We start from the raw sequence: 20,743 nt of genomic DNA, 5'->3' as shown, positions 1-20,743 counted from the left end.
AACTGATATGGGAAGATGCAGTCCACTGTAGGTGGTACCATTCCCTAGACAGGGGTCTAGAACTATATATGAGTGAAGTCAATCTGAAAACAAGCCAGCAAATAAGAAAGCAAGCATTCATTCTTGCTCTACTGCAGATGTGATACGATGGTCAACTGTCTCACGATTCTGAGGTGGTGACTTCCCTACAATAATAGCGTATAACCTGGAATTGCAAGTCACATAAACCACATTCTTCTCTAGCTGCTTTTTGTCAGGTTATATTATTACACGACACATGAAACTAGAACAGGTATGTACTGGATAGCTTTGGAAGATGCATAAATTCTCTTAATGAAAAAGGGACACCTCCCCCCACTGAAGTTTCTGAAAATTTTGTTTAGGTTCTCTAGTTAAATAAACTTTAAAAAAAGAAATCTTGTTAGGCTACAGAGATGGTTAAATAGGTTAGTGGTTAAAAGCACTGACTGTTCTTCTAGTAGTCCTAAATTCAATTTCCAGAAACCACACTGTGGCTCACAACCATCTATAATGGGATCTGATGCCCTCTTTTGGTGTGTCTGAAGACAGCTACAGTGTACTCATACATAAAATAAATAAAAATCTTCAAAAGAAAATCTCGTCAGGTTGTTTTGGGCTTTTATTGTTGTTTGTTTGTTCTGAGTTCTTACCTACTTAAAAAAAAGTCACAAAAATATTATAATTGTGAAGAAATTTACACTGTTTAATATAATGAATATATTATTTGGGAAGCTGGAAAATCTAATGGAATTCCCAAGGAAGTTTATCAAAAGCCGCATTTTCTGGAGAAAAATAGGTTTGTGATACTTTTCCTTGTCTCTTCTGAAAACAATTCTAAATGATCCGCTGAGTTTCAGGACAGCCTATAAGCCATGTGCTACAGTATGCTCACATACATGAGTAAATAATTCTTTAAAAAGAAAAGATCTGCCATCAGTTTTCATGCATCATACACCCATCAATTTTCACAGAAGAAGCCATCATGTAAAAGAGCATGGCCTTGTGTAGGTTGGTTTCGGCTTGGGCTCTGTCTGAATAAGAAAGTTCCTCTTGAGAAGGCATTAGAAAGAGGCTCGCAGTGAGCCACAGCCTGGGGCTTCTCACACATTTATCAACACCTTCAGCATCACCTTGAATGACCTCTGACCCCAATAACAAGAATTAAAAATTCACTGTAAAAGCGACCTTTGCTTTACTATTTCATACTTTAAAAAATAAGTTGAAAAATAATTACCACAATTATTGCCAGGCCTGATACCCTACCCTACCCCACAGCTGCCTGTCTCTCAGGAGGTCTGCAGTAACCAGGGACACAGACAGGAGCCTAGCATGGCTGTCCTCTCAAAGGCCCTATCAACAGCTGACTGAGACAGCTGCAGATACTTACACCCAGCCATTGAACTGAAGTCTGGGACCCTACGGAGGAATTAGGGGAAGGATTGAAGGAGCAGAAGGAGAAGGCAACCCCATAGGAAGACCAGCAGTCTCAACTAACCTGGACACCCCAGGGAGCTCCCAGAGACTGAGCCACCAACCAGGCAGCATACAGGGGCTGGTCCAGGTCCCCTAGCACATACAGCTGAGGACTGCTTAGTCTGGCCTCAGTGGGAGAAGATGAAGAGGGTATCGGGAAAGGGGTAGGTACCCTCTCGGAGGCAGGGGAAGGGAGAATGGGAGGAGGAAGGGGGGAAGATGGGAGGAAGGGGCAAATGCTGGAATGTAAATAATTAAAATAATTAATTTTTACAAAATACCATATCTAATGGAACGGAAAAGGTTAGTGGTTAAAAGCACTGACTGTTCTTCTATAAGGATTTTACCATCCGGATTTTAAAGAAGCTGAAACTAAGATTAACACAAACCTGACGTCCAAGAAATGAGTTTCACACAAAACAAACCTGGTGTTTCAAGCCCTACGGTCATGGCAGCAACGCTAATGAAGACATGACTGAGAGGCCACAGGACAGGCCTCGCATGAGAGAACAGTTAGGAAGGATGCAAGCTCTGAAGGCAAGTGCTCCACAGAAGGAACCCCTGGGTCCAGAAGTGTGCGAAACTGAACTAGGTCAAGGACAAGGACAGGGGTGCACTGGAATGCAATGGCTAAGGAAGCCTCGTGAGAAATTCTGTCTTGAGCCCAGAATGAAGACTGGGGTACTGGGATTCAGAAGTGTTGAAACACCCTGGGGTTAGCCACAGTGGGAAGGAAGCACAAGGAAGAAGACCCAGCAGCATTGGGTCCATCTAGACATGCCAACGGTCCAGTCAGCAAAGCCAACCACTTTAGTCTGTGAGCGTGTGGTCTAGAGAGGCCACTGAAAAGCTGCAAGAGCAAAAGGCCAAAGGCCCAACTAGCTTAGGCCGTTAGGCGCTCAACATGGTGGCTATGGGCATCCACACTAGGTCATGACTTCCTTTTTCCAACCATGAGACTTTCCCTCTTACTCATTAAATTATCAGCAGTTCTATCCTTTAATCAAAGGAGTAAACCTGGAAAAAGCACCAGAAAGGGAACATAAAGAAAACATTCTAGAGTGGATCACTAACTTCATTTTCCTGAGCTTTGTACTGGGCAGACTTGAATATGGCGGTGTGTTTTGAAACTGGATTTGTGTTGCTGAAAGGAGGGCCAAGGCAACTCACCATAAAATCTATGTTATTATCTTCATTCCTGAAATGTTCCATCAGCTTCTCAAAACGCTGCTTTTCTCCGCAGACCTGCAACACACGTGGTTATCATGCATAAGACTCTACAAGCAGAAGCATCCCAAAATTAGCTAAAGAAATTTTGGTATTGACAGTTATTTTCAGAGTATTTTCTCTCTCTTACGTATATACTCCTTATTTTTGTTCAAAGCTGGCTAGCCTCCAACCAACAGCATGAAGCAGACCAGATGTGGGTGCGTGGTTTCTTTTCCGTATGGTTTTCCTGTTATCATCGAATGTGTTCCTCCTTCAGGGTCCTTGCTCTTCCCCAAGGATTTTAGTATGTGTTCACAGTACAGTTCACGAAAACTGGCTATGGGTTTCCTGTCTTACCAGCATGCACTCCAGACAGAGATACTAAAAGATGTAAATAGCTTTACATTTAAACTCCTCGTAAGGAAGACTAGCCATGCTCTCACGTCTGTCTCAATTAAATAATCTGAGAGCATGACATAATTTCCAGTGATTTAGACAGTAGCACCCCGAGGCCTGAATCACACACATTTTAGCTCAAATTGATATTTCCATTGAACATGTAAAATACTCAGACTTGCAGGATCCTGGGGTATGTTTCATCTACATGGAAGTTAGATTCAGTAAAGAACAGTCAAACATTTACATCAAAATAATTCCTCTCAAGGATGAATCTTAATTCTCACACAGCCCTTGGGTAGCTTTGTTGAAAACACACCCTATATGCACTAGTTAATTCATTTAGCCTTGGAGAGTATTCGCTTGAACTATCTACATGCTAAACCAGGCCATACATGCTAATGACTAAACACTGTGATTTCATTTGTGATTTTAAGGATAGCTAGACTAAGCCTCAAGAAGTCCCCTAAAGTGGCATTTCATAATGTAATAATGCATATATATATACACACACAAATATATATATATATGTATATACATATATAAATATAAATAATTCCAAGAGCTATGTGCTTCTTTAGTTCATGATACTGAAACTAGCCAAGACAATGAAGTAACAGGTGCTTCTATTTACGACAAACAGAAGTCACATGGTAACACAAATTAAAGTACATCACTGTGACTTTACACTGGTGTCATTCAGCCTCCTGTTATGAAAGATGAGACACAATTATAAAGAGAAATAGATTTTTTTTCCTCCGACTCATGCTTCTGGAAAGTCTAGTCCAAGAGCTGCTGACTCTATAGCTTTGGGCCCTGGTGAGTCTCAGGCATCACAGTATGGGGGAGCACGTGGCAGAGCTGACTGTTTACTCTGTGAACTCAGGAGTGAGGTCCGGTAGTGTCCAGCTTCCTGCATGCCTCCTTGGGGCCATGAACAATGAACTGAGACCTACCCTTAGGCCTACAGCACCTGTGGGCACCAAGCCTTTAGCATATGTGCCTTTGAGAGGCACACCATTTCATACCTATGGAAGACTGCTGCTGAGCTTTCCTGGTGCCCTTTCCAGTCCAGTCTGCTGTAGGTAACAGTTGAGTCTCATTTTAAAACTCTGCTCTCTATCCTAGCAAACATGAGCTGGGCCTGGAGGCCGTACAGTTAGTCCTCCCGCTAATAAGAGCCTCTGTGTGGAAGCATTGCTAGCGTACGTAGCTCTTGAGTGACAGAGCTTTGCAGTCATTATTTAAGCTTGACATGTCCCTCCTGGGCCCCCGTCATACACCCCACTCTGCTCTGCCCATGGTAGTTCAGCATCCATTTATTCTTCTCCCACAGTGGGACTTGAGGCTCCTTCCCAACTCTCTCATTTGTTGTCTCACTCTGCCAAGGGTACAGTCATACTAAGTTTTCATTCGTAATTGGAAGACATCAGTAGAAGAAAATGGCCCGGCAGTTCCTGACCGAACTCCAACAGTCAATGTTCTTGAAGCTCAAGTCTTACAGACCTGACCCCTGAGCTCTGCGTCACTGAGGCTGGGAGTCGCCAATGAGGGTAACAGGAGCTGCAAGGCTCTGTTTTGTTTGGCTGTGGAATACGAGGGCTCCTTCCTCACCAGTTATGCGCCAGCTATACTTGTGGTTTTCCAGGTTTGCTGGTACACCACCAAGAGCAACAGTGCATTTCCATTTTGAGGCTGCTTCCAGGAATAGGTGTAAGGCAAGTAAGTAGTGCTTCCTTTGTGTGGGTGCCACGGATACGGTTAGTGCGCTGGTAAAGGTGATTCTCTCTTCCCTGCATATGTGTGTTTGATAGCTTGATGTATAACATGTCAAACCTCCCCGGACAAAGCTGAATGCTTGTCAATTAACCAATTCTCCAAACTGGGAACTCTGGTCCTGCCTAGCACACATGGGGGAGAGCTGGTTTTTATATGGTCGCATTATTTTCTTGCTTAAAATTTAAACTCTTCTGCATTTGGGATAAAGAATGCCCAGTCTTGTCAAGAGCCTCCATATATAGGTAGACACATCTCAGACACCCAGGGATTACAGGGTTATACTTGGTCTTGGTAAACACCAGAGCTGTAGAGAAGGGTTCTTTTCTGTAGAAGGGAAGCTCTAGCAATCTCTGAGTCATGTGGCTTCATCTTCATGGGGACGTACCACATTCTGGAGTTCTTCATAGGGCGTGTTGATTCTGACTTGGGCTAGAATTTGTACCTTTTATTTTCTCCTTCAGGTTTTGGTTTTTAATCATGGGTGGCTGAGGCTGTAGCTCAATTTATCTAGTGCTTGCTTAGCGTCCACCAAGCCTTGAGCTCTGTCTCTGGCACTCCACAACCAGCATGTGGTGGCATTCACCTGTCACTCTACTATTAACATAGCAGCTGGAGGATTAGGAGTTCAGGGTTGCCTCTATCATGACTTCAAAATTAGCCTGGAATTCAGTCTCAAAAACCAAACAGACAGATTCCTACCAAAAAAGTAAAGCTTGAAGAATTCAAATCATATCTTACACTGGGCATATGGCATAATTGATGGCGTGTTGACAACGATGCACAGAGCTCCAGGTTCAATTCTAGTACCTTAGCAACTGGCACAGAAGCACAAACCTCTAACCCAGCACTTGTGATACAGAGGCCAGAGGATCAGGAGCTCAAGGGAATCCCTGGATGCTACTTCTCAAGATTAAGGTAACCCTGGGTCACATAGGACCCTGTCTCCAGCACACGAACAAAACCTAGGTGGGCTGTGCCACCTAGGGCTATGCCATGGTTACGTGGTTACATGTTTACCTGTACACCCCGCACCTGGGAGAGGCAGGGGAATCTAAAGTTTGGGGTCAAACTCATTTTTTTTAAAATGCTAAAAACCCCAAAGAACTTTCTTAATTGCAGGTCATTTGGTATTTACCATACTAAAAATAACAAGGAAAATTTTGAGATATATATAATAATAAACTAATAACACAATAGGGACTGGAGACATGGCTCAGCAGTTAAGAGCACTGGCGCTTCTTCCAGGGGATCCAGGGTTGACTCCTAACACCCACATGAAAGTTCACAGCCACTTATGACTCCAGTTCCAGGGCTTCCAATTCCTTTTTCTAACATCTTTCAGGAACAGATACACACTTGGTACACAGACATGCAGGCAGGCAAAAATGAACAAACAAACAAACAAAAAACCCATAGATATGGAAAGTAGGGGGAAAAAATAACAAAATAAACATTATGTGATAATGATTACAATTATGAGACTGAATAGAGTCATTTTAAATCTGTGAGTGTGTGTACGCGCGTGCATGCGTGTGTGTGCGTGTGTGTGTGTGCAGGAGTGCATTACTCAACCATATGAAAAAGACTGTCCCTTTCTTCTTGCCATCCTGATAGATTAAAATACCACAGCCTAGAACTTCATCAGCTGTTTCCATGATCTACACTTACTCTGAAGCTACCTCAGTCACACTAAGTGTGCGAGCTTCAACATACACACTTGAACGAGAAGACAACTCAGTCGAATTGTTTAGCATACTTGCGTATCTTTTAAAGTTTAGCTAAATAAGCAAGGTGGAGGTGTTCATCTCTAATCCCAGCGTTTGTGAGGCAGAGGCAAGTGGATTTCTGCAAGTTCTAGGACACCTGAGCAGCCAAGGCTGTAACACAGAGACGCCCTGTCTTTATGATGCAACAAAACGAAAAGTCTAGCTTAAGAAAAGGTGCAATTCTTAAATCCAGTTTTTAAATCCAGCAGTCACTTGTGCTGTTTTTGTTGAATTAGGTGAAAAAAACCCAGCCCTACACAAATGCGGAGAGCATGAAATATAACAGCAACATGTAGCAGAAGTATTATTCTTCTTTGAAATTTTACAACATAGGACCAGTGATGCAGTTTAAATCCGGGCTATACATGGATCTGAAGGCACACTACAGCCCCACACAGTAGGTCTAAATCCACTTGCCTTTCCTGTACGTCAATGTATAATTTGACGACAATATTCAGCGGTCATTTGAAAATTTTAGATGTTCTACATAATGATATGTTTTTATAATACACTATTTAAAAACCATGCTATTCTTTATTTTTACCACCAGAATTCAGACGAATCTTTAAAACTGAGGAGGCTGATGGGTACTCAGTGGAGAGAGCCAATTTTCCAAAGTCCCCATTTTTCACTGGTTGTCTTAAACTTTGTCATGGGAAACAAAATATGGCCAGTTGTTTTTAAAGGCTCACTTGGTTCGTTTTCAAGATATGTCTAGCAAGAATATACATCCGAATAGTTACAGTTGGTTGCATCTGGATGGGGAGCAGAGGGGCCAGGCTTGCACTGTAAACCCTTGACTGTCCCAGAATTCACTTGTAGATCAGTCTGGCCTTAGTCACAGACATTACGCTGCCTCTGCCTCTCCAATGCAGGGATTAAAGGCGTGCACCACCACGCCCAGGCCTCTTCATCTTCTCTTTCATTCACACTTGGAAAAAGGAGTAGCTAGCTTTACAACTGGAATGATGCAGGATGCTTCTTCCTGTCCTATGTACAGTGGGGCTACTTCAACTAGGCACTGTTTCATCATGTAAACCTCTCATCTCATCAACATAAACGAATAATAAAATCAATACTTTTCACTGCTTCATCAAATATATTCTGAGGTGAAAGTGGACTTCTTTAAATTTATTCACTTATTTATTAAATGTGTGAGTGTGCTGCTAGCTGTACACATACATGCCAGGAGAGGGCACCAGATCTCCTTACAGATACATGGTCATGAGCCACCATGTGGTTGCTGGGAATTGAACTCAGGCCTTCGGTAAGAACAGCCAGTGCTCTTAGCCGCTGGGCCATTTCACCAGCCCCCAAACTGGCTTTTAAATCATGAATAGAGAACTCTGATGATTTTCGATCCCTGCTGAGGTAACAGCAGTTAATTTGTCCGCTACTGAATCCCTGTTGGTTTCATCCTTCCAGTGCACATGTTGGCTACAAAAGGCAAGTAGCACTTTATGATTTTAAAAACACTACCCTCATAAACGCTACAGAAGGGCCACAAGAGTGCTCAATGCTCACAGACCACTTTGCAGAACTGCTGCCCAAACCCACTATCTGTTGGATAGAAGGGCGTGATGGTTTGTATATGGCTGGCCCAAGGAGTGGCACTATTAGGATGTGTGGCCTTATTGGAGGAGGCAGGTCACTGTGGGTGTGGCCTTTAATACTCTAGTCCTAGCTGTCTGGAAGCCAGTCTTCTCTTTGCCTTTGGAACAAGATGTAGAACTCTCAGCTCCTCCTGCACCATGCCTGCCTAGACACTGCCATGCTTTGCCTTGATGATAATGGACTGAACCTCTGAACCTGTAAGCCAGCCCCAATTACATGTGGTCCTTATCAGAGTTGTCTTGGTCATGGTGTCTTTCAGAGCAGTACAACCCTAACTAAAAGAGAAGTTAGGCAGGGACTAGGGTATTGTTGTAAGAGGCCTGACAATGCTTTTGTTTAGAAGAACATGGATTTGGAAACTGTATTTGGAAAGCAACTGAATGCTTTAAGTGGGGCTTAATGGAAAAATCCTACTAGGAATATGTAAGTCTTTTGCTGAGAGTGATTTGAACTGTGCAGACCTGGCTCAAGAGGTTTTCAGTGGAGAAGAATTTCAGTATGTGGCCTAGAGACTGTTTTGTAGTATTTGGGTGAAGAATGTGTCTGCTTTATGCCCTTGTCTGAAGAGTCTACAGGAAGCTAAGGTAAAGAGATTTATGCTAATTGAATTGACAAGGGAAGTCTGAAAAGAGCCCAGGAGAGACTGTTTCTGGTTTAATCTTATGAGGAGCATTTTAATGAAAAGGAGCAAGCTAAAAGAGAAAAAATATGAAATGTATGGTTCAAGTAATGAAGGGGCACCAGGAGGTGAAATGGAGCAGATTCCTATATTCAAGGAGATAAATTAAGAGTGACTTGGGGGCAAGATCCCACCCACCTAAGATTATCTAAGCTTTTACTGTTGAATAAGGGATATGGTATCTAGGTGTTGTTATTACTTGGATATTGTTTTCATTTTGATTTTTAATCTGGGATAAACTATAATCCAGAAGTGGAAGGTACACTTGTGATCCAGATCTTTAAGTTGGAACACACAGGCTTTTTGATCTGGATCTTGAGGAATAGTGGCCATGAAAGTTTAGACCCAGGCAAGATAGTACACGCCATTAATCTCAGGACAGTTGGGCTAGCAGATTTCTGAGATCAAGGCCAGCCAGAGACAGAGTAGGGGAAAAGCTTAAGTCTAGGCATGATGGTGCATGGCTTTAATTCCAGTATTCAGGAGACAAAGCCATGCTGCTCTCTGAATTCAAGGTCAATCTACAGAGAAAGTTCCAGGACAGTCGGGTTTAGGCAGTGAGAGAGCTGTAAAACTGTAAGTTGGTAACAGTATAACGGCGGGGATGGGTGGGAGAGGGAGGATGTTCCAACCCCAGCAAACAGCAGAACTCAGCAGCTTGAGCCATCTGGCTCTGGATTTAGAGTCAAGAATAGAAGGAACCACTGGGACAATTGATGCTGGTTAGATGGAGTAAAGAAATTAGCACTGATTAAGAACAGACTAGCATCACTGAGGTGAAGTGCTCCAGTACTAAAAAGGGCAGAGCTGGAGAAGTTATTCAAGCCCTTTGGGGGAGCCCAGAAGATCGTGTGCGGATCCCAGACATCAGAGCAAGAAGCTGTGACGCTGAAGTTGACTTGGAGACCCCAAAATGTTAAAGATGCCAGAGTGGTGAGCTGTCTGCTGAGGAGAGCTGCTAACAGGGAGAGGAACCAGTCCAGGGGAAAGAACTTTATTCCAGTTAACGAAGATGAAAAAGGAGCTGGAGATCTGAAGCTCACTTTACATCAGCCAGGGAGAGGCAGTTAGGAGTTTGTCTAGCTGGTTTCCTAATTGCTTTGGGGATTAAAGTTAAGTGATTTAATGAATCTCAGAAGAAACCTAGAAATTTGGACTTTTAACTTTTTTTTTTGAGCTGGGGACCGAACCCAGGGCCTTGCGCTTCCTAGGCAAGCGCTCTACCACTGAGCTAAATCCCCAACCCCGCTTTTAACATTGTTAAGACTACTATAGACTATGGGGACTTTGTAAGTTGGGCTAAGTGTTGGGCTACTTTTTTTTATTATACCATGGCTAGGTATGCACCCCAACCCCATAGACTCATATGTTTTTAACAAGCCTATAGTGGCCGAGGAGTGGAATGTGGTGCTTTATATAGGTTTGGCCCAGGGAGTGGCACATTCCAAGGTGTAGCCTTGTTGGAATAGGTGTGGCCCTGTTGGAGTGGGTATGTCACTGTGGGCATGGGCTTTAATACCCTAGTCCTAGATGCCTGGAAGTCAGTCTTCTCCTCTCTGCCTTCCAAACAAGACATACAACTCTCAGCTCCTCCTACACCATGCCTGTCTGGATGCTGCCATGTTCCCACCTTGATGATGATGGAATGAACCTGTAAACCAGCCTCTATTAAATGTCCTTATAAGAGTTACCTTGGGCATGGTGCCTATTCACAGCAGTAAAACCCTAACTACAAATGTGGGGTACCACTTGGCTAAGAGCAAGACTCCCTGATTTAAGGCTGGTTGAGTGTGGGAAAGAGTAAGAGTAAGAGGAGGCAGGAGTAGCATCACCTTTAGGTAGTTTCCTCTTGTTGGTCTGAGATATTGGCCATCAGGTCGTTGAGGTCAAGGGCTGTTTGTAGTCAAGGTGCATGCTTGTTGGGAATCAAGTGAGGGGAGAGAATGAGTTGACAGCTGTCACCCAGATTCTGTGATGTTATTTTGACGTGAATGCAGCGACCACTAAATAACTGCTGTGTGTTCCTGCAGACACTGCTCGACATGAACGGGGTTATGCTCTAAAGCACCTAGGGAGAAATGTGATTGAATAAGAGGCCTACTGAACTGAAGAGATCCAGTTGGACACTGGGAATATTTCAGAAATAAGTCACTTATACCTTTGCTATTTAAGTTGCAGTGTGACCTGTTACATAAGTGTTGGGAATTAATTGAACCCTGGTCCTCTGTAAGAACATTCAGTGCTCTTAACCACTGAGCCAACTCCCCAGCCCCACAGTGTGTCTGTCTTTTTCTTTTTTTAAGTTTTATTTATTTTATGTATACAAGTACACTGTAGCTTTCTTCAGACACACCAGAAGAGGGCACTGAATCATATTACGGATGTTTGTGAGCCACCATGTGGTTGCTGGGATTTGAACTCAGGACCTCTGGAAGAGCAGTCAGTGCTCTTAACTGCTGAGCCATCTCTCCAGCCCAGTGTGTCAGTCTTTAGAGATGTCATTAGCCCTTTTCTTCTGTCATGATTCTTTATGCAACCCACGCTAAAATGCATGCACAGAAATTAAGTGCTTGCTTTAGGTGCCTGTCACTGAACATCTGGATGTCTGAAAACATCTGGAAATGACTGAAGTTTTCACAGGACTGTTTAATAGTAGTGAAACATCAGGTTCTCGGCCTAGTGTCTTTCCAGCAAAGATAGACCTACTCTTCATTGAGAGAGAGGGGGTTAAGATCACTACAGAATCCATTCACTATTACTTTATTGGAGTAAAGTAACAGGGTTTCAGTTGAAAGTGTCCAGTATGAACATTTCATTCTTAAGTTCTTAGGACTCCTCAGCAGGTTCAGAGTCTGCTTCTATCACAATAGTCATTTGGAAAGTGTGTATGAAGTAAGAGGTCCTGGCAGCTACAGAGTCCCCTAGAGCAGTGGTTTCACTGGCCACGAAGGCCATCAGACTGCTTCTGTTTGCAAGAGAAGGTAAAAGATGCTTTTCAACTAGAAATAAGTATAAAATCATGGCTTGCTTCATACGTCCTGAAAAAGGAAACAACAGCAGGCCCAAAAGGAAAGTCTACTGAGTCATAAGAGAGAATGCCTTGCAATGGTGCTTTCCTGCAGGGGCTCTGCAGGTCACGTTACTGTGACAAGAGAAAAAGTACTTGAAACAGGCCCCCGGTGACATGGCACGAAGAAAACACATAAGCAAGGGGCCCTTAATTTTTATATAATTAACCCAGAAGTATTTACATTCAGTCCTCAAACATGACTGTGTGTGTCTGTGTGTGTGTGTGTGTGTGTCTGCATATGAGTCTGTGTGTCTGTGTGTGTGTGTCTGTATGTGAGTCTGTGTATCTGTATGTGAGTCTGTGTGTCTGTGTGTGTCTGCATGTGAGTCTGTGTGTCTGTGTGTGTGGCTGCATGTGAGTCTGTGTGTCTGTGTGTGTGTCTGCATGTGAGTCTGTGTGTCTATGTGTGTGTCTGCATGTGAGTCTGTGCGTCTGTGTATGTGTGTGTCTGTATATGAGTCTATGTGTCTGTGTGAGAGGTGGACACAGGGCACCCTGGGAGCTGGCAGTGGCTACGGGGTTAGTATGAATAGTCAGTGTCCTCGGTGAGGTTGAAGGTTACGTGTCTGTATCTTACCACAAGAAAATGTTCTTCATTACAAAACTTTAGTGATACCTTCTTCCCTCCATTATGAGCCTGTAGGGAAATCATCCCCTACCCCTTCCCACCGTTAGAAATGCTTTAAACCACAGTCCTCTTGGCACCCAGGACCTTGGCTGTATCCAAATGGTTTGGGTCCTTTGGAAATGCCTTTAACAGATGTTGAAGAATAGCATGATGATTTGGGCAGGGACTGCATTTGCTTCCTTCTCATTGGTGGGGATGTCTCAACCTCCATGGGGCAGACTGTTTTATTTAGGCAAGGCAGGATTTAAAGATGGCTCAGTGGTTAAGAGCACTGAATGCTCTTCCGGAGGTCCTGAATTCAAATCCCAGCAACCACAACCATCTGTAATGAGATCTGATGCCCTCTTCTGGTGTGTCTGAAGACAGCCACAGTGTACTTATTAAATAAATAAATAAATAAATAAATAAATAAATAAATAAATAAATAAATCTTTTTTTTAAAGAAAGCAATTTAACTGGGGGGGGGGGGGGGGGGCTCCCTTGCAGTTTCGGAGGTTTAGTCTGTGGTCATCGTGACAGGGAGCTTAGCAGCAGGGAGGCAAGTATGGTCCTGGAGCAGATGTAAGCTCAAAGTATCCAACTGATTTGCAACATGGATACAGGCAGGCAGGCAGATAAGTCTGGTTTGGGCTTTTGAACTTTCTGTGACACAGCTCCTCCTTAAATAATCCAATAACTAAGAACTCAAACACACAAAGATTCGACCCCACGGAGGTCACTCTCAACCAAACCACCACACAGTGCTGTCTAATCAAAATGCCCTTACTTCATAGCAGAGCACTTGCTCTTCAAATGCATGGGCTGTGGTTTGCTGCAGATTGTCTCCACTCTGGTAGCCCTATTGCTAGCAGGAGAAATCCAATTCTGGACGGAGTAACACAGTGCCCAGGAGAGCTCCTTGCCAGTCTGCTTGGCTTAGACTTTCTGAAGCTCATCAGGTGCCCCACCCAATACCGACTCCCCGGATCCTCCTGTGGATGTGGAGCACTGAGGGCAAAGCCAGTGGAGGAATGAGGCCAACTAGTGAATGTCAAAGTTAGGAATAGCTCCAGGCATGGTGGTGCCTGCCTTTAATCCCAGCGCTCAGGACCCTGAGGCGGCAGGCATATCTAGGCCAACCTGGTCTATCTACATAGTGAGTTTCAGGCCATTCAGGGCTATGTAGAAAGATCGTCTCAAAATAAATAAATAAATAAATAAATAAATAAATAAATAAATAAATAAATGTCAAGAACAGCACATTTTGGCTGCAACAGAGTATTTAAACCAAACAAACAAAAATGGCTGAATGCATGAGGTATGCATGCCATGGCGTACATCTGAGGGTCAGAAGACAATCCTTTCTACCCTGTGGAACCCGGAGGATTGAACTCAGATTGTTAGGTGGTGCAGCAAGTGCCGAGCCATCTTCCTGGACCCTACTATAACGTTTTTATTTAGGTGATTTTATATCTTACAATCATCTGTGGGTCTTGTTGGCAGATGGAAATTATATGCTGTGATATATAGCATGCAGTCACTATCTGTCTGTAACGATGCTCTGGTTTAGGCATATGCCTTTTAATTTTTTATTTATTACTGTGCGTGCACGAGTATGCATGCATGCACATATGTGTTACAGCATACACATAGCAGTCTGAGGACGGCTTTACAGAGCCCGGGTCTCTCCTCTCACCTGGATGTGAGTTCCAGGGTTTGGACTCAGGTTATCAGGCTTGTGTAGCAACTGCTCTATTACACATGTCTCTCACTGGCCTTGACAACCCTTAACATTCTTTTAATGGCCAACATGTGAATTCTGAAAAAAGATGGAAACCGGTTTCTTGCTCTCTCACCCTCGGCAACTTTCTAAAACCAGGCTGGAAGGAGAGAAGAGATGTCTTCTTTCAACCCTGTTGGTCTGGTGCTGCTGTCTTGAAATGCAGCGCACTCTCTCACATTTTTGTTGTGTAAACCATCCTCCCCAAGTTAACTAATAAAAGACTAAAGCCTGTGATTGGCAGTAAAGAGGGGAAGGTAGGACTTCCTGGGAAGAAGAAATGAACTCTGGGAAGAAGAAAGAGGAAGGTTCTTTCATCAAGAGACTTGGGAGGAGATGGATGTGACTATGGGCCTAGAAGGTATGGCTAGCCCTGTGACTAGATGGAGCTAGGTAGTCAGTAGGGGCAACTCAGATGAGCAGACTGAACCCAGCTAAAGCCTATGCTTTGAAATATTAAAAGGTCTCTGTGTGGTTATTTGAAAAACTAGCTGGTAAAGGGATAACTGCTGCCATACTAATTTCCAGCATCAATTAATATATACAGACTATTAATAATCATTTTTTTACATCTTGATTTGACCAAGTGTGTAGGGTGGTTTAGATGTGAGCAATGTGTGGGACACAGCATTTACCACCCTTCCGACACACACCTTCCCAGTTCCTGTGGGATTGTAAACTACACCTGTGTAATGGCTGCTCATGTCATGTAGACACAAAAGTGAATCTGGTTTGCATGCTTCTTCTCCCTCAGCAGAAATGAAGGGGTCTCTGCAGCCCATTCCTAAGGAACCACGTCAGAGAGTTTTGCCCGATTCATTACTGAGGAGTGATAGTGGAACAATGTGAACCTGAGCATACAGGAGTCTGAGAGAGTCAGGAGCAATCATTCACGCTCTTCCATGGTTTCCAAGCCATGTCAACAGCATGTCATGGCGGATATCCACCAAGCAGCTATACATAGGAGCTATTTAACCCATTAGTTTTAAAGATTAATATGTTTGCCTCTTTCAAAGCATCTTGACCTGGATTTCTTTGCTGGCAGAATAAAGGATTCAGAAAGAAAAGAGAAGAGAAGAGAAGAGAAGAGAAGAGAAGAGAAGAGAAGAGAAGAGAAGAGAAGAGAAGAGAAGAGAAGAGAAGAGAAGAGAAGAGGAAGAAGAGGAGAGAGGGAGCCACAACCACTCAAAGCTCTTTTTAATGTCTATTTCTGTTGTGTGTACCAGGCTACCCCAGTGCTTTGGAGGCATCTTTAACTACCACAGAATTAATCTGTTATTACTCATTCTGAATTCAACTGCTATCCCTATAGTGGTTTGAATAATAATGGCTCCTGAGTAGGACATGGTAGTGCATGCCTTTAACCCCAGCACTCAGGAGACCGGCAAGCAGATCTCTTCAGAGTCTGAGGCTAGCCTGGTCTACAAAGTGAGTTCCAGGAATCTAGCCAGGGCTGTTACACAGAGAAACCCTGTCTCAAGATAATAACAAAAAAAAAAAAAAAAAGGAGGTAGGGAAGTCCTCCAAAGCTACAAGCCTTTAAGTCCAGGACCTGGGAGGCAGGGCAGAGGGATCTCTGAGCTGGAGACCACCTTGGTCTACAGAGTGAGGAGTGAGTTCCAGGGTATCAAGGTCTACACAGAGAAACCCCGCCTTGAAAATTAAAATGGCCGCCCCCATAGTCTCATCTATTTAAATGTCTGGAATGGGAATGGAACACTTTGAACAGATTACAAGGTTTAAGAGGTGTGGCCTTGTTGGAGAAGGCATGTCACTAGGGGTGGGTTTTGAGGTTTCAGAAGCCCAGAGTTTCTTTCTCTGGCTAAGGATCAGGATGTAACACTCAACGACTGCTCCAGTGCTGCCATGCTTCCCACCATGTTGGAAACGGATTAACTCTCTGAAACTGTAAACAAGCCCTTGGCCAAATGCTTTCTTTTAATCAAAGAAATCTTCTCATCAGAGTTGCCTTGGCCATGGTGTCTCTTCACAGCAGTGGAACAGTGACTAATGACAGTCACTTTTCATTAGCTACTCAAGTGTAATCTGTCTTCTTACTGTCCGTTTGTCCTTCCTTCTGCATGGAAAAATCCATTCTCTATTGCTCTAGATGGAACCCATGGTTAGCTGTGAATTACCACAATACAAAGATACCTTTTACCTATGCCATTCCTTGTTCACGGTCGGTCAGTGGGTGAATTCCTGCTCAGATATATCATGTTCCCCATGATACCCCAAGATAGTAACCTGGGCTTTTTGGTGTTTCTCAAATGCAAGCAGAATGGAATCTGTGATGGAGCTATTTAGTCTATAGTCAAAAGAGCTGGTTTAACCATATGAGTGCCTCAGCTACTAGTTCCCCAGTGAAACTGCCTAGAAACCTTGAATGCTTTCAAAGGCACAGATTCCTAGTCTCACTGGTGGAGGTCCTCAGTCGATTCTCGATTTAGAGACCAGGAATCCTCTCTGTTTAGAATGGCTACCTGAGATGTTGGTTGTCATTGACAGGATACCTATTGTGATAAAACTTCATAACCAGAAGCACCTTGGAGAGGAAAGGGTTTATTTCAGCTCAGTACTCTCAAGGACACAGACCATCACTGAGGGAAGTCAGAGCAAGATCTCAAGGCAGAAACCTGGAGGCAGAACCGAAGCAGAGGCCATGGAGGAACACCACTTACTGGGTTGCTATGGCTGCCTTTTTAGAGAGCCCAAGACCACATGCCCGTGAATAATTCCACCCACAAATGGTCTGAAACCCACATCAATCATTAATCAAGAAAACATCCCTCAGGCAATCTGATGGAAGCAGTTCCTCATTTAATGTTCCCTTTTCCCAAATGACATTACCTAGTATCTAGCTGACAAAACACTTAGCCAGCACATTGGAACAGGTCAAGACTTAGATACAAGTGTAATCCTACAATATTTAATTATGGTTTTCATTGATGTCATAATTCTGGAGAGATTTAAGTATTGCCTTTAAAAAATATTTTAAGATTTTAAAATGTGTGTGTGTGTATGTGAGAGAGAGGGGGGGGGGGGGAGAGAGAGAGAGAGAGAGAGAGAGAGAGAGAGAGAGAGAGGGAGGTGGGGCGGGAGGAGGGAAAGAGAGAGATAACGTACATGCATGTAGATGCCTTGTAGAGGTCCTAAAATGGGTTGAGATTCCTTGGAGCTCTTTGTGAGCCACCCACTATGTGTACTGGGAACTAGGGTCCTCTGTAAGAGCAGCAAGCCCTCCTGAGCACCAGACGTCTATCTAGTCTTATAAGTGTGATCGTAAATGGAGTGTGTTTATCTTAATACTGAGATCTGTGGGTATGATGGCTGAGGTTGTCCTTTAGGGACTTGGTTTGCTACTCTGGGGACTTCTCCTAGGACTATTCGATCTTACCTGAGTGCCAATGTCATTAGTGAATTAAAGGCATCAGACTGTCACATCTCGCTTTTAACTCTTGGCATTCTTTGATTTTAAGACTCTATTTACCCTCCTAAAATTGTATTCTCTTTGTCCTACTGACTGCTGCCTCTTCTAATTTACTGCATGCCTATATCATCAACAGAGCATTGGTCAACTGTCTACTTAGGAGATGAGGGAGCTCTTCCCAACCCAACATGGCCTCATGCACTACCATTACCATCCTCCCAACAGGAGACCTAAAGCAAAACATTCTCATCAACTGCCAAGTGAGTGATGCTAGTCTTCCTTTGGGAAGACAGGCTGGTAAACACATGAGGAAGCAACATGTATACTGCCTGTATTTCCAACCCATTGTTTCCAGAGCCTGGACCTACAGTCTCTGGAGGGGCCAGCAGGACGTGAGGCAGACTGTGGTATGTGTTTAGATCTCTAGACCTCAGCCTGTAAGGACCATCAAAGGAACCAATGTGACTTTAATGATTTTTTTTTCCTTTTTAATTATTCTTGTCTACCTCTGTATCTACAAGAGTTTGCCTATGTGTGTAGTACCCACAGAGGCCAGAAGAGAGCGTGGGATGCCACAGAACGGGAGTTACACATGACTATGAGCTTCCATGTGGCTGAAGGAAACAGAAGCCTGAGTTCTTTGCAAGTGCTCTGAACCACGTAGCCACTGTCCCAGCATCCGTGAGCTTTTAAAATGATGCTTGCCATTGTCACCGCCATCCCGGTTGGACTGCTGAGTTAGAGTCTCCAGAGACAAGTGTTTTTCAAAGGCACAGTTCCCTGTTGGAGATTCTGCTCTTTCCTCGAATGGGGCCACACTGAGTTCTTCTATCTTCGGCAACAGTTTTAGGGCAGTCACAAATAAATGGTAAGTAGTGATCACAATCCTGGAGCTCTGTGAACGCTAACCGTGTTAACACTCGGTCCCTAAAGGGTGACAGCTGTTGGCCTACTTTCCCCAGGATCACTCCAGGGCCAGGAACCTCCACTAAGGACTCAGACCCTTGTCTGAAGCTGTCTGATGGTGGTTCTCTCTAGAGCCACACATGATGGAACTGGATGCTCATAGGAGACATCTGAATTGCAGAATTTAGAATATAGGAGATACCTAAACTCTCCCCTATCTGTAAAATGGGGAGATGTTATCCTAATCAACCATGTAGTCTTACTTACACTGTCAATCTCTATTCATGAAATTTTCTCCACCAAATCAAGTCCTTTTTTTTTAAAAAAAAAAAAAAAAGGATCCAGCTTAAAAGGCACCTCCTTTCTCACTGGATCCCTACAAATTGCTCGTTCTTCCATGAATTTTACTAGTAATTTAAAACCATTCCAAGAATCTACCTTATCTGTAGCTATTTTTATTATGTTTGCTCTTTAGTGGGAAAATATAGGGACATACTTAGAAAGTGCTTGGGGTATAACAGCATGTCGTGTAAGACTATATAAACCCAGAGCTGAACGGTGACAGTCCCAGTGGGAAGCGGATTAGAATGAGGGCAGACCCACTTACACCGAGGCCTCCCTCCCTCTTCAGTTCTTACTCACACCTGGGAACCAGCAATATGCATTGGGCCTGGGGGCATTAACTAAACAATATATAGCCAAATGCTTATGCAGAAAACATTCTAGTATTTTCTCTACTTTAAACCATATATATAATTCATACATAAGACAGATTTGTTGATATTTATAATATGAGAGAAGAAGGAAAGAATCAACAATTGTATTCATGTCTTTTTTGTGAAAGTTACTACTCATTGTTATGAGAGAAACCATGACACAAAACCCTTACATATTTATTATGGACTTCTCATACAAACATGTTTATGTTTTATAAATGTTTCAATTCCAACTGAAATTTTAGTTTGACTCACAGGAAGTCAAATTTAATAAGTTCCTACAGTTAAATTATAATAATGAGTTGAAAATAAGCAATATTCTGTACATTTGGAATCTGTCTCTCTTACTGTTGATCCTGGTGCACATGTACTCTACCAAATCCCTTCTGCAGGCAGGTCTACCTTTAAAAGTCAAGGAACCTTTGTAGGACACCCACCATGCCTTCTATTGTCTGTCAAGTTCCCCAGTCCCAATGACCAGACTTCGTTCATGCTATGAAATCTGTACACTGCTTAACAACTCCCCAGACATTTCCATGACCTCCGAGCTTGTTTAGTAGTTCTTAAGGAAAGGTGGTAAGGATAAATGGTAAATAAAAGGTAACCAGCCATTGCTAGGAAAGAAAACTAGATGTATAAAATGTAGGTGATGGTCTAGTCCCACAACAGAAACCAACATACTATATTACCATATTACTATATTACTATATTGCCAGGACAGCCATGGCCAGTCTTGCCATTTGTGCTCTAGGGTTTAATTGTTACTCATACAGTATCTTTGTGTAATTAGGCACATACTAACACACATGTATGAGAGAGAGAGAGAGAGAGAGAGAGAGAGAGAGAGAGAGAGGAGAGGAGAGATGAGATTCTTTCTATTTCAGGCATCTGATAACTTGGTGTGTGTATATATAAATACATATGTGTGACTGTATATACATATAGACACATACACATATATGCATACATATATATATATTCATATACGTACAGGCAGACACACACACACTTCATACTGCCCTCGTGTCCTTTAAAAACCTCAGAACACACAAATGTCAATGAGCCAGTTCTGAAAGAAAGTTCCAGGCTTGAAGACCAGCGCCCAAGCCTGTGAGACCCAGCATATGTCGCCAGAACACAGCTCTCGATGCTTCTCTCAGGGCATTCTTCCAAGAATATAAAATGAGGACACAAGTGCCAACTGCTTTACAGTTGCCAGAGGGCATGGGGTTTAGAAGGGGTATTTTTATGTGAGTAAAAATACAAAGGAGGCAACACCCTGTTTTTTATGTGGCTG

The 20,743-nt window shown here is 43.2% G+C and overlaps 1 protein-coding gene across 12 annotated transcripts in view; it reads right to left on the bottom strand.

The window, feature by feature from the left end:
• Fmnl2 (formin-like 2) overlaps positions 1 to 20,743 on the bottom strand; it is a 275,441-nt gene that overhangs the window by 34,349 nt on the left and 220,349 nt on the right. For all 12 annotated transcript variants that reach the window (XM_087655116.1, XM_087655115.1, XM_087655118.1 and 9 more), the window contains one exon: positions 2,665 to 2,739. In XM_087655116.1, the coding sequence (XP_087511242.1) occupies positions 2,665 to 2,739 (75 nt within the window). The remainder of the gene's footprint in view (positions 1 to 2,664; positions 2,740 to 20,743) is intronic.

Source organism: Rattus norvegicus, chromosome 3, assembly GCF_021556685.1.
Source record: "Rattus norvegicus strain SHRSP/BbbUtx chromosome 3, alternate assembly SHRSP_T2T, whole genome shotgun sequence".
NCBI classification, from domain to species: domain Eukaryota; kingdom Metazoa; phylum Chordata; class Mammalia; order Rodentia; family Muridae; genus Rattus; species Rattus norvegicus.
This window is presented reverse-complemented; position numbering and strand designations above follow the sequence as displayed.